Below are 14,409 nucleotides of genomic sequence, written 5' to 3'. Positions count from 1 at the left end.
CGGGATAATGCCTGTAAACAGATTGGATAAGTGAGTGCGTGCTCCTATGCCAACGTCAAATCAAGACACCTCCCAATGCTGCTTTAGCAGTTGCCATGGCATCTTATTGTGTGCTAGCTCTAAGGAGAACTCTAATGGATATACCTTTATCATTCTCAAACCATGTCCATACAACATGGCCCTCTTTCTCAAGATGAAATCTATAAATGAATCTGAAATTCAAGAGAGTACTTCACCTTGTGCCAGCCATGTACACATACAGCACTTAGAAACACAGACACATTTATTTACTCCTGACAGACATCTACTGGGATCCTGACATCAGAGAGAGCATGCCAGCAGTGGTCACATTGGTTAATCAATACATCTCCAATGGATGGGCATGCTCATTGTGAAACTGGGAATAGCAAGAACATCAGTAATGGTAAATGTACAAACATCTAGCCTGGCGCTAAAATGGCTACATCTTAAAGGACGGTCCCAGCATCGTGCACGTGTGGGTCCTCTGTCTGTGACGCTTTGTCAGGAACTAGCATCTGGAATAACTTGTTTGACATGGTTTTCTGTTGCTGCGGTATCTGGTAACTGCTGATGCAAATGTTGTTGACATAGACACTTGTTGTGTTACAGTAAAAGCTCATTTATGCTCAACGCTAGATACGAATATGGAAACGGATGGAGCCCTCAGTCTGTACACTGTGTACCCTGCTGCCATCCACCACATAGACACCCCCCCACACACACATATATATTCTGAATTATCACTTCAGACCATGAACAGTTTTAAATCTTAATATTTATCTATTATGTCTATCATAAATACTGTGTTCAAGTGAGGAGTGCATACAGCAAAACTCCAGCGACAAACCTTATAGCTCTGTTCTGTTTTTATATTGCGTTTTATTGTATTTCATATCGCACAGTTTTTTTTATGTTGTTTTTTATGTTGCACTGTTGTTTTACACTCTGCCCCAAAAGAAACGGCATGTTCAGCCGTATACTTTGTACGTGGATAAATGACGATAAAAGTTGACTTGACTATACTTGACTTGATCTGCGTTCACTCCGATAGTATTCTTTGTGTCGAGCCAAGCCTGGCCCCTCAGGAAGGTGGCCTTGTGGGTATTATATGTGACGTAGGGGACGTAGACGTTACCATGTTGTTAGGTGTTGTTATTAGCTTCAGCCACAGAACAAAAAATGCCTGGCAACTCCGTTCAGGTTTCTAACCTGTTTTATAGCCACCATAAGCAATGAAGCACTGAGGGATACGGCTGTGTAAGTTCTGTACCTCTAGAGTTAGTCCGCACTGTTTTACCGTTACCATTACAGAGCCACGGCTAAGCTAAGTAACACACGAAACAGAAGAAATGGAGCAGCGCCATCATGGGGGATGGTGGAGTGTGATGACCAAACGTCACGAGGAAGAAATAAAAAAAATAGCAAAACTTTTTACGAAAAGACTTTGCGAGTTGGTTTGAAATTACAGTTATCTATTTGATGCTACATCACCCGGGGACAGAGACAAAGACTTTCTTAAGTAACTCAAGAAACGTTCTTTGTAACTCTCAGAAACTCGTCACTCTTTACTGCCCTCTAGAGGCTGCATTGCATAATAACCATACAGGTTGCATAAAGGGAGCATGGAAGTATGAGGACAGTGACGGGTACATTGGTGAAATGAATATACAGATGTAAAGGCAGCATAAATGAGCCTTAAAAGAGAACAAGTTCACTTAAATTGTTTTTATCTCCTGATTTTAAGGTGTCACATCATTCCATTGTGTTTATTACACAATGGAATGTAAAGGCTCCTTATTGTACAATTTAGATGCTGTAATAAAACACAGGTAATCGACTCAACAACAAAGTATAAGCTTAGACAATTGAGTGTCTATTTTTGTTCCCTGACAATCTGGTTGTTAAAAGGAAGTGATGAGCACAGACAACCATCCTAACTCAGAAAAATGAAAAAAAAAAAAGCAATGTTGAATCATTTCAAGACAAGCGTGACACAAGACCCACATGTCACCAACACTGGTATCGCCCTTTAAACTCAATCATTCATGCAAACAGCCCTCTGTCTTTTCATTGATGCTTAACAGCTGCTCTACAACTTGTATCCTGTCATCCTCATATATGGGCTGACACACGTTTAACTCAAAGCCACAATATTGAAATTAATATGCAAAAAGCGAGACGGCAGGAATTCACGTGACTCTTCTATCATTCTGAGTTTGATCTAGACCCATTCATAAACAAAGTGCGCGAGTGTTTAGAAGAAAGGTGTAGCAGGTAAAAAAAAAAGAAGAGAGCAGGTTGAGGGAAGAGTAAACAGCGATGAGAAGACAGAGCAGACCAGCGAGGAAAAAAAAAGGGAAATCACCTGATATCTTCTTGTTGCCTCACCTTTCTGTTTAGTCACCTTTCTCACTGTCATGGCCGCCTGCCGCTTCTGGTACTCAGAGATCTCGAAACCTAAACGACAATAACATTGAATGTTGAGCGAATGATCCGCACAGGGCCTGTAGATCATGTGACAAAACAAGATGTAATAAGATATAATAATAACACACATCTAACTTTAGTGAATTGTTTTTAGGTTTAGCTTTTCAAAATAAAGTTTAGCACAAGATCACAATTTGACAATTTTATGACAGAGCCAATCAGAGCTAAGACCTTATCGACCCACTCGCTTTGCTTAAATTACATAGTAAAGCTCATGTAAAGCAATGAACAAAGTCACTTTGTACTGTGCTGCAGGGAACACAACATGTAACTGAAGTTCCAGTGCCTGTTGTGAATGAAAAGCATCTCCCTGCCTGCCAAACAGGGAGGTGCAGAGAGGTGCGTGACTAACCGATTTTCTCGTCCTCCTGCACCATCTTCCTCTCCTCGTGGAAGGCCCTGAGCCAGCGGATCTTCTCCTCCGGCTTCTTGGACAGGAAGATGTGGATCTCCTCGCTGTCTTTGTTGCACAACTTGAAGGCGTTCTTCACGCTGACGTTGAAGTCGTCGTCGCGCCCGTCTAAGGCGTCCCGCACCTCGTAGCGGTCCATGTCAATGCGGCCCTTATAGTACAGGATATCCCTGCGTATCAAGTCCTGGGTAAGAACAGGGGAAGATTGTTAATGGGCATGTGTGTCTGTGTGTGCTGAATCTTCAAGGTCATTCCCTTGGTATCTAGAGACTTTGTTTTATGCAACCTTTTCCATCTGCTGCCCCGAACATCCAAACACCCTCCACACTCACTGTCCCATTTCTCCGTAAAGCTGCAGCTCACTACACGCTACAAATACATTATATATTTCAGGAGCATTTTATACAGACACATGCTCTACAGTACAACAACCCTGCAATGAATCATATTTTTGTGAAGTTAAAACTGCTCAGTCATTGTTGAGAGACTTACTTGGTGTCATTTTTGATTGTAGAACCAGTGAAGCCTCAAAAAATAAACAAAACTATGAATATTTAATTTACTTTGTTTTTCAGCTGCACCAGCATGAGGGCTGCAGCCAATAATTATTTTTAATCAACTATGTATTTGCTATTATTAATGGATTAATCGTTGAGGAGTGAAAAATGTGAATCACAATTTCCAACACCACAGAACATTCACCTACTGTCGCATAAGACTTGTTGTTTGTGACCTACATCAAGCACAAATAACCCTCATTCATATTTTGCAGAAAAAAAGGCGTTGCACGTAAAAAACAGTCTTCATCATCGTGACCATTGCCTCAGGCCCAAATAACATCCAGTCACACGAAAAGGTCAAGGAAGGTAAAATAAGAAAAAGGAAACAGGGATCTTTTAATAAGCATATAGAGACAGAGCTGCATTCGTGTGCTGATAAGAGATGAGAAGAAAAGATGGAAGACTATGTGCAGCGGGGCTACTCGCACCCCCCGAGGGCTGCCATTACACATGTTGTACCGAAGACGCTGAAGCAGGAAGTGTAGAACAAAGGCTAGAATCTATAATTTACTATGTCTTGGAGCCGACTTTATTTGGTGGACCAGAACAGTCGACACACGTGTGTGATCTGCAGTTTATTTCTGGTGCCAGAGATCTTCAGATGTGATAGACGGGGGGATGAGAAAAGGCGCTACATCTTGTATGTATTATATTTGTATTCTCTCTGTTTGTGTGTGTAATGGTGAAATTATTGTTCCTCTGTGTGTACACGTGTGTGCGCAATGATGCAGTTATTCCTGTGCGTGTTTGTGTGTGAGTGTCCGTCTGCATCTGTGTCTGCGTCTCCGTGCGCATGTATCCCTGAGTCTAGCCGAGCATGAACATCCGTCTGACAGGAGAGCACAGCCTCAGTGCATTAAAGCCCAAACTACCACAGCTCCATTTTGTGAAAGGTGCCGAGGATGGGGAGGCATTTCCTCCGAGCGCTGGTGTGTTTTATTCGGCATTATGTAATGTGTTTTGCAGCTCTCGAGTAAGGTTGAAGAAGTCACATTGTCTCAGAGCATCTCCGTCACCAGACATGTGATACACAACTCTCAAGAAAATGGAGGCTGGGGTGAGATTTTAAGCTCGTCTGCTTTTTTTTAAAGCCAATAAAGTCTTCAAGTAAAAAAAGGAAAGAAAGACAGAGACAGCAGCTACCTTCTTACAGAGGACCAGCTGGTGATCAAAGAGGAAGAAGACTCGCTGCTGGCTGCGTCCATACGGCTGATAGATCCATGACAACTCCCCTGTGTAGATGAGCTCCGAGCTCCTGTCCAAGATATCATCTCCCTGGACACACACACAAGCACAGACGCACAGTTAGTAAATGAAGAGAACACCTTTGGAACAGCAAACGTGCTCAGTAATTGTCATCCAGTTGTTATCTGCGGCTCTGACGTAGCTTTGTCAAGATAACTGTCTGTTCTGATCGACTTCAAACTTGGAGGGTTTATTTCTGAGCTTCCAAGGAGGTGCACTTACGATATGAGACACAACTAAGAACCAACAACTAAGAATACTGTTTGTGATTATTTATTCGCCCATATAATTAGGGTATTATGTTTTGTTTACAAGCTCACAAAGTAACATTTTGTGATGTCAACCCATAGTGATTGTGCAGGTGCAGTTTAAAATAAATGGGAGGTCAGGGTTAAGGTCGGGGTCTCAAGAATAACTCGACTGAAACACTTCACTTCCTGGAGTCCTCAGAAATACAGCCGCCAACAGAGAAGTCAATGGAACGTCTTTCTTTCTTTGGGCTCGCTAAGGCTTAGGACAACACTTTCTGAGGACAAGGTTAATAAGAAAAGGTTGATTACTTGGCAGAGGACACTATCAAGTTGCATGATGGGAAAAGCATCTTTGGGAGCTGAAATGTGAGATATCTCAGCCTCTGCTGCTCTGATTAAGTCTTGTATTTTTGTGGCTCTTAAAAGTCTCCTAGCTTTGTTGAAGTTATGAATACTCCTTTAACAATGTTAGAGAAGGTAACTCTGCAGGGATTTTTTCTTGTTTTGAAAGTGAAAGTTGAAAAGGTACCTTGTTCAGTTTCTTACGGTCAAGAACTACTTCTTAAAAAGATGAAATATTATTGCACACAGGGTTAGGTTTGGTGACATATGGAGCAAAAGGCAAGTTCTTCAATTTGCAAAATATGTAACTAAACATATGCACAAAGAGACTGCACCAAACGCAGCCAGTAAAACAAGTGATGGACCTCAGATGTATTGTAATGTAACGCCACAGTCAGAACAAACACATACCTCCCAGTCCAGAACAGAAGCTTGCCACTGGGCGATTTTGTCAATATTCTCCAGCCTCCTCTTCCTCTCGTTGATCTGCTGAGTGACGTTCCGCATTACTGCCAGGGCTGCTGCCACGTATCGATAGTCACTGTGGACACAGTTTACACATAATTACACAAGCTTTTTAAAGGCTGAACTTATAGCTCTTGGAGATCGGCCGCTCTTTAAAAAAACACATGTAATGTTGCAGCAGTAAATGGCACAGAGTAGCCTATTAGAGACAAGGGTTATAAAGTAAAAGTAACAGCAGTACATCTGCAGGAGCACAGTCATCAGCCATTTTCTCTCTCCACAGTTAACTCTGACTGCGTCTTTGCTAACTGAGCTGGATTTATCCCTCTGGCTTAGATGTGCTATGGATCCAATCCGCACTTTGAAAGATAATAATGTGTGTGTGTGTGTGTGTGTGTGTGTGTGTGTGTGTGTGTGTGTGTGTGTGTGTGTGTGTGTGTGTGTGTGTGTGTGGTGTGACAGCGAGAGCAGGCCTATATCTGGCAGATTCTCCACAGCTCCTAACAGTCAAACACTGTGATCTGGCATGCCTCGCTGGCAGAGCTGGCACCTATCCCTCTCTGGCTGAGAGAGCGTGGTTTGTAAATGACCTGGAGCTGGCTGAGACACGCTGAATCATTCACACCATGTTTCTGTGGGCTTGCACCCGTGAGTTTGCACATCTGGATGCTGATATATGTTCATGAGAGATCATGTGCAAATGTTTAGATTGCCCGTTGTTCTCCTGCGCTGTGCATACAGTGGCGGTGAATGTTGACACTTGTATATGTTCCAGCGGAGCCAAAATTCATATCTGCAACCTATTTATATACAGAGCTCTATGCAATGATCACATGGCCGTGTGTTGATATTCAAATTATTTGACTTGCTTATGAACTGCCGCACTGTCATGTCCATTTTTAGAACAAGTGAGGTTTCCTGATGAAACGCTTTCATCGCAAACATCCACAGAAAGCTGGTGAAACAGTGTAAAACAACAATTGTCTCATTTCATGCATGGATAACAAACCCGACACCAAAAACAGCTGCATCACAGCGCAATGCATCTGGAGCGCAATGACCCATCAGTAATAAGATAATTTTTTAGAAGCAAATAAACTGCCATCAAAACAGCAACACAGTCTGGGTACACTACCTGTGCTCCTGTGCGGTGTATTTGAGCAGCTCGGCCAACTGGAGTGGATATTTGCAGATTTTCTGGACAGGGGTGAGCAGGAAGCCGTCTATGGCGATGTCAATCATTTGCTGGAGGAGGCGACAGGCCTCGAAGAAGTGCTGGTACCTGCCATCCCTCATCAGTTTGCTCAGCTCCATACAGGCGTCCAAGTGGTTGTTGCAGTACTCTGAATAGATCCAAAAACCATCTTGCTGCAGAGTGAAGGAGCACAGAGGTGCACGATCAGAGAGGAAAATAAGTTCTGACTCCACTTCTTCATAAGGTAACGTGCATAGAAGAACCGTATATGGTTCATTAAATATTTCCATCAGCTTTTTTTTCATGATGATGACTTAATCATCTCGTTATCTGGAGATACGGTTTTCTGGCAACTTAATTATCTCCACAACTTAACTCTTATCTCAAGATAAGAAGATTATTAAGTTCTGATCGTGAGATAACGGGCCGTACACAATTATTAGCAGTTATGGCTGCTCTCGGCTGGACAGTCAACAGTCAGTTTCCATCCTAATTTTTATCAGCTTTAATGAGAAATGCTCAGCTGACACTATTTGAACTCACATGTTCTAAAAAGCATGGTCCGATTTCAGAGAGGTGCGGGTCCTCCGTGTTGTACTGTTTCTCCAGGTCTCTGACGAAGCCCATCTGGAAGCGGTAAATGTCCTCGATGTTGCCAAAGATGACCTTCAGCTGGTCGTCGTTGAACATGTCCACGCGCTTCCTGCACTGGCGCAGGTAGCCCTGCAACAATATGGGTTACAGTGCCTGAGAAGTTTTCAGAGATGATTCCAGGTCCTATAGTGTGACATGGCTGCAAGGCTACGAGTCACTCTCATATTCTCTGGAGTCCTTTAAGTCGAAAAAGTGATTTTATTTTTCCTTCTAAAAATGCAAGACAATTAAGTCGTATGATCTTTTTTTTGTTCAATGGTTTGTTCTCATAAGATACGTTTCTTGTGTAATTTGTGGAATATAACACCTTGAGTGCATAAGATTAAAAAAAAATCCCCTTTTGGGATGTTTGGACCTTTGCACAATCCTATTTTGTTAAGTCTTTCATAATAAACATGTTAATTACCTAAATATTTGAATTAAAATGTACTATGAATCCTCTGTAGAGTCAAACACAACCTTTTGCAGGTTGAACTGTGGTCCCAATTTGTTATTCCAATTCTCGTTGTTAATTAAATTCCCTGAAGGTTTGAAGAAGTTCTGCCGTAAGAGGCAGGTCTTTTGTTTTTTGCTATTTCACACTCAGACACTCAGACGTCTCTGTTGTCTTTTGTTCTGTTTCTTGAAGTCAAGCTCAATCCAAATAATCATAATTCAGGCTTTGGTTTAACCTGGGGAATCCTCCATTAGAGAAATGTAGTGTGAATCTTGAAGACAAACATGCGTTCAAAAGAATTTACCGTACAAATGATTGTGTGTGTCATCGGGCATTAAGATATGAAGCATCCTTGTTGATAGCCACCTCAGCAACTTAGCCATTAGAGTCATGAAGGGTTCCATTAAGAATCACCTCATGACATTTTGACTTAATGGACGCCAGGATGCCCGAACACATTTCTCCTCTAACTAGCTTCCCTGAATCTCAAAACCCATTTACTTTTACATCCGTCAAAGACACAGTTTGCAAACAGTTGTAAGAAAGTATAAATCTTCCCTTGGACTGGCTTGTTCGTATCTACTTTCCACAGTTGCAACAAACCATAAGATTCCCCTACACTTATTATCCGTGGTAGAACCCTGCATTTTACCATTCTAACCATTAAACCCAAATTACAGACATTGGGTAAACAGAGGATTAAGGAAAGCCGATCAGATGAGCAAAAACTTGCTCTTGACTGTGAGTCAATGTGATGCAAAAGTATTTTGCTCTGTATTCTCATATGATTGTTATGAATTCCTTTAAACGACAAATAAAAAGCATTACATTTAAACTAACTTGTATTCCTGTCGGCAGGAAAACCAACTGATGGAAATAGACTACTGTATTTAACAGAAGGATGAAACAACTAAGTCTGTTACTATTTGTTGTTATATTATGACTATCACTTGCTGGTTATCACGAGTAAAATAAACATATAGCTGGTTTGTCATGACTGTAAACAAAATGTCCATTCATCAGTTCCAATTAACAAGTACAACATGTAGTTACCTCAGTTATTTCAAGGAGGGACATGAGACCAGTCATTTTTAAATTTGTAAACAACTCTCAAAGATGAAACAGTTAAATGTTTTATGGAGAAAATTACTTAATTTATCTGTATAGGCCCAGTTTATTATCTTTCACTTTAAGACTACGATGCAGCACTGAAGCATCTTCCGCGTCTTTTATTTCAGGGGGACTAAACAATTGTGTGGTCATTCATTACAAAATCTATTGTTTTTTAATGGAGCACTAGTGTCACTACAGTCTTTTACGGAGTGTTGCATTATGGGTTGTCTGCAGCCTTATTATGTTGCTAGGCTAGTGGAGGTTTTCAAGTCTGTCTGGAAAACATGGCCATATATATATTAAGATATCGTTTATACAACTCAATGTGGCTGAATATTACGATAAATGTCACATTAGTAGTTTAAAGTTCATGGATTGATATTTGCTCCTAAGTGAAGGTTGTGGTTCTATTAGTCTAGTTTTTGATGGTGCAGTGCGATCACTCACAGAAGGATTACTTTAGGATACAGTGGCCACTCAATCATATTTGTTTCACTGATCTTCTTGCTAATGTCTTACGGTGCTGTGAAAAACAACAGCCAGGGTTGTGTTCTTATCAATCACACTGCCTCTTGATTTTAGATTCTGATTTCAATGTGTCATGTTTTGAATCCTTGTAAAGGCTTGTTACACATTAAGAATAACAGGGCTTGTGTTTCATTTTATTAGGTGTAAATTCTAGCTTGTCACTTTGGCATGATTCATAATATGATGACAAATATAATCTGGAGCTGGATCACTCCAAGTGTGGCTGCTACCACTACTGTGTACAAATGGCATATTGTGTTTTCATATTTGAGAAAAAGACCTTTATTTTTGGACTGTTTTGGAATCAAACGAAAGCAGATATGCCTGGAATAAAAGTGAGAATGTGGGAGTGCTAATAATTCATACTAGAGTCGTGTGTAGCATCAAAACTGGGCTACCTCTTTCATGCTTCAGTTCGGTGCCATTAATCTCTTCTACTGTACCTTGGTATAAAAGCGCGTGTGCATGTGTTTTTAGTACCTCACAGATGTCCTTGAGGTGTTTGATGTAGTGTCTCTCTGTGCTCATGATCTCATTGATGACGTTGGCTCTCATCTGGTCTCGGTTCTGGAGAGGCGAGCCCAGACACAGGCAGTCATTGGTCGGGTCCAGGTGCCCGTTCTGCACCTCACTGGTCCCCTCAGATGGCTCCGCTCCCCCGTCCTCCTGGTTCACCCACAGCTGGGGAAAAACCCATTCAAAAACACACACACACACACACACACACACACACACACACACACACACACACACACACACACACACACACACGCTTGAATATGAAATGTGCACGGTTAAGTATAAATCTGAAAATTATACATATTAGTGCTTCCCATCAAACTGGTGACAGTTACTCTTCATGAATATGAATGCACATATCAAACACACAAAAACACACACACACACTCATTTAGAGGGCCTCTGATAGTTTGGACAATGAGGAAAGCGCTCGGCCCAACATGTCAGAAAGGTGTGGGACAAACTGCCAAACACTCCAGAGCTTAAAATAAGCCTCTTTCTGAGACTGTTGCCCAGAGGACATTTAATGCCAAACTTTGGCCCTGTGTGTGAATCAGAAAAAACTAAAATCTCGCCCTCTGCACACATGCATGCATATAGCCTCACAATTTGCCCTCACCAACATCCACACACACATACGCAGATCCACATACATAGTATTCCACTCTCGCTCTCAGAAAAGGCCATGTGAGTGTGGTTTCAGATGCCCAGCAGCCAACACCTGATGACACACAGTTTGCCAAGAGAACATCAAAGAACCGACGGGTAGAATGCCAAACACAAGATGAGAAATGCAGCGCCACAGACAAGCAGAGTGACGGGTGGTAGAGCACTGACTGCAGACGAGAACTAGTAGCGCAGCAACACGACTGAGACAATAGTCAGAGTCAATAGTAAAAAAGAGTAGAGAAGAAAATGATCCATATTTGAAATGGAAAATTAATGGTTCCAAAATTACTCTGCTGTAATTGTGTGTGAGAGCATTTCTATAATTTGAGTATAGGCCGTACAGAAGACTTTTGAGATTATCTTTACTTTTGACTCATCCGTTCTGCCTCTCTATCGACCCCACTGAGGATGATGTGATAACGTCAATGGGAACGTTAATGTTTGGTAATGTCGAGGGGTACGTTGCGTGGACAGACTGGAGCGGGCGGGTGGGCGGGCAGGCTGGATGGGTGGATGAAGCTGGGAAAAACGCACCTTTGACGTGGTGTTTTGGAACCGTGGAGTTGCTATGGGGTTGATATAGAAAACCTGTTTTGTTTGGGGCTGAGGAGGGTGGGGTTCCACCTTGGAGAGAGAGAATGACAGAACAAAAAAAAAGATACTGGTTTGGTTGACAGTCTGTGGTCAGCCTGTCTGCCCTGCCCTCTCAGGAGTGAATATATGGACGGGTGGACAGGTGGGAATGGCCATGAGGAGTGTCTTGGGAAGAGGAGGAAGGTTGGGTATCTGCTGTGGAAACCTCCATCTACAACAAGGATGCTAATTCTTCCTTCAATCAGTAGGTGAAAGAGGTGTGGAATAACATGTAGCAGCTGGATCAGTTTCTTTGTCTTCATGCAGTGTTGGTTTTAGTTAAGGTCAGAAATATTATATAATCACAAAGTTAAAGCTAGGGTTGGTAATCCTGGACAAGCTAGTAAAAGCCAGTTACACTTGCAACCGATACATCCCACCCCCTCCCATCGGTGCTCTCGTCAAAGCTACACCCCCAAGATGCAAAACCCACACAATAGGTTGGGGCCGTAGTGAAAACAAGCTGTATGACCAGGTGCGGAATTACCATCAATTGTATGATGTGTCACAGCCACTGCACAATGTGCGATCATCACTTTTTCTGTCTTGATAATTCACTCATTATCTACTCACCACTATGCTGATCGAGGGCTGGGTGAAGTGTATGAGTCCACAAAACACTTTTTGGAGTTTCAGGGGTAAACAGTGTTGCAGCCAAATCCAATACAATTGAAGAAATAAGTGAAATATCTTCAGACGTAAAAAAAAACAACGTGTCATACGAGTGTCCATAAGCCCCGACATTCATATTAGACTCGAAACGAGGTCCTTTACACCAAGTTTTAAGCCTAAATGTCTGCTGATATCTTCCAACGAGGTGCATTCAGGGACCGTCAGAAATGCTAACGTCCGCTAGCTTAGCAACGTCTGGTGGACTTTATGCTATCAGCATAGTGGTGAGTAGATAATGAGTGAATTTTCATTTTTGGGTCAACTATCCCTTTAACATTAGGCAAATGTTGATCTCCTCGAGCGTCGCCATCTTTATTTTTTTGTCTGTGATGTGGAATCTAGAATCTACTGGACTCCATCAGTAACGCATGTTGTACCTAAGCAAGTATGTGAAAAATAATGTTCATAATGCAGCTGGTTGCCTACACATGTGCGTAGTCAAACAGCAAGTATATGGCGGCCCTTAGTTCTCTAGTTCTTAGCATTTTAGCATGTTAGCATGGGGAATTTAACTGAGTTTGATGCTGTAATGCATAATCATCTGGCAAAGCTAAAAACATCATCTACACATTATTTCCCATTAGCATTAGTGGCACATTGACCGAGTAATGCATGTCATAGCTTCCATGATAAGAGGTTTGTTGGCTCTGACTTCAAGTACACCCCTGAGCCAAGTTCATCATCCAAACGCTCTTCGGAATTTTCTCTGCACTTTCTCTGCCATTTTTTTGTGACTTGCTCACTAACTTCTGGCTATTGTCTCTAATTCAGCAGTCTACGTCACCCCGGCTGAAGACTCCGGTCATTTGCAGTGAGAGCACGTGCACGGTGCTCGCAGGCAGGCAGGGCGGTTAGTGACAGACAGGTAGCCTACGCCAGCCAAGAATGAAGTGATTGGTCGTGTTTATTGAGAGCCCTTTTTTTCTTTCAGACAATTACTTATTGATGGCTATTGGGACGTGAAGAGGATTTCAACAAATAAGATGAAAAGAGTTTCAGAAACAAACCACCAACCCTACCTTTAAGTGAACACGTACATTTAAGTGGAATTCAAGACTAGAAGTTAAAGGAGATACCAAACAAAAAAAAGAGTCTCATCATCAGCAGCATCATCTTCATTGTTTCGTTGTCCCTGATCACAGGATGAAGGCTCTGAACAAGCTTTTCTGTGCGATATATTATCAAAATAAAGCAGTATTCAACTGTGTGTGTCTGTGTGTGGAGCAGGCATATAACTGTGTGTGTGTTTTGTGAATATGGCAAGACAATTGTGCGATACATGTGCCCCTTCCTACTGTGTATTTATCAGCTTTTGTGCATATGCTCATGTGCCTGCACTTCTGTTTGTGTGTGGGTGTGTGTTGTGTCTATGGTTGCTGGCCAGCCATGGCTGCAGCGAACTCACCCGTACAAAGCTGGCAGGGAACCATCCTTCCTCCTCATCAATCTGGCCCCACCACCAGTCCTTGTTGGAGGCATCCAGCACCTTGATGACGTCACCGGCCTTAAACGCCAACTCCCGGTCCGCCATGGTCACATGGTCCCATACCGCCTCAGCATTGACGATTGAACCTCCACTTATCAACTGGAGAGATTGGAGGGAGAGAAAAGGCCATACCTTATGTTTTATTCTCGTTACATGGAGCCGCTGCTGTGGACGCACCACCACTTAAGCAGACAAACATAACTGCAAACACTGACCAATAAATATGGACCCACATGATCTCAAACAGAGTCTAAATCAAATTTGAAACTGATTGTAATACAGCACTCAGCCTCATTTTGGCCCCAATTTGTGTGAATCCTTGTTGTTAAACCCACTCAGATTACTAATGGATGCAAACACACACCCTCAAAGCCAGGGCCCACTGGCAGCTTAGGGATCGCAAATAGAACAACACAATAGCTCACACAGACCACAGTACAAGGCAGCAAAATACGACAACACAAAAAAGGCAGAGCCATTAGTGCAGAAACAACACAGCGTTCAGAAGCACAGCACCAGTCTCCACACAGGGATGGTAATTGGCCCATTATGACATTAGAATAATTACACGTGTTAATGTAATATAAATGCTGAGGAGCAAACAAATGTGAAGGGATAATCTCCCTTCCTTCATGCTGTCACCAGGGCTTGTTATTTTATCTGCAGCACAGTCTTAGACAAAACATGGAAGGATGACTCATCATAACGTTTCTATTGATTT

General features: G+C 42.2%; 1 protein-coding gene across 9 annotated transcripts in view; it reads right to left on the bottom strand.

Annotated features, from left to right (window-relative positions):
* The window catches only part of LOC118112229 (rho guanine nucleotide exchange factor 9), a 46,605-nt gene that overhangs the window by 5,490 nt on the left and 26,706 nt on the right, over positions 1–14,409 (bottom strand). For 5 of the 9 annotated variants that reach the window (XR_007032836.1, XM_047340610.1, XM_047340616.1 and 2 more), the window contains 9 exons: positions 13,608–13,787; positions 11,432–11,521; positions 10,190–10,390; positions 7,522–7,701; positions 6,919–7,151; positions 5,730–5,859; positions 4,624–4,755; positions 2,861–3,104; positions 2,410–2,478 (listed from right to left, as the gene is read on the bottom strand). Coding sequence is in view for 7 of the 9 variants with exons in the window: in XM_047340610.1 (XP_047196566.1) it covers positions 2,410–2,478; positions 2,861–3,104; positions 4,624–4,755; positions 5,730–5,859; positions 6,919–7,151; positions 7,522–7,701; positions 10,190–10,390; positions 11,432–11,521; positions 13,608–13,787 (1,459 nt within the window). In the remaining 2 variants the exon portion in view is untranslated. Of the gene's footprint in view, positions 1–144; positions 213–2,386; positions 2,479–2,860; positions 3,105–4,623; positions 4,756–5,729; positions 5,860–6,918; positions 7,152–7,521; positions 7,702–10,189; positions 10,391–11,431; positions 11,522–13,607; positions 13,788–14,409 lie in introns of all 9 variants that reach the window. The other 4 variants (XR_007032837.1, XM_047340612.1, XM_047340613.1 and 1 more) reach the window with 4 other exon arrangements.

The sequence above is a fragment of the Hippoglossus stenolepis genome, chromosome 7 (genome assembly GCF_022539355.2).
Source record: "Hippoglossus stenolepis isolate QCI-W04-F060 chromosome 7, HSTE1.2, whole genome shotgun sequence".
NCBI classification, from domain to species: Eukaryota; Metazoa; Chordata; class Actinopteri; order Pleuronectiformes; family Pleuronectidae; genus Hippoglossus; species Hippoglossus stenolepis.
Note: the sequence above shows the minus strand (reverse complement) of the source record. Positions and strands in the feature narration are given on the sequence as shown.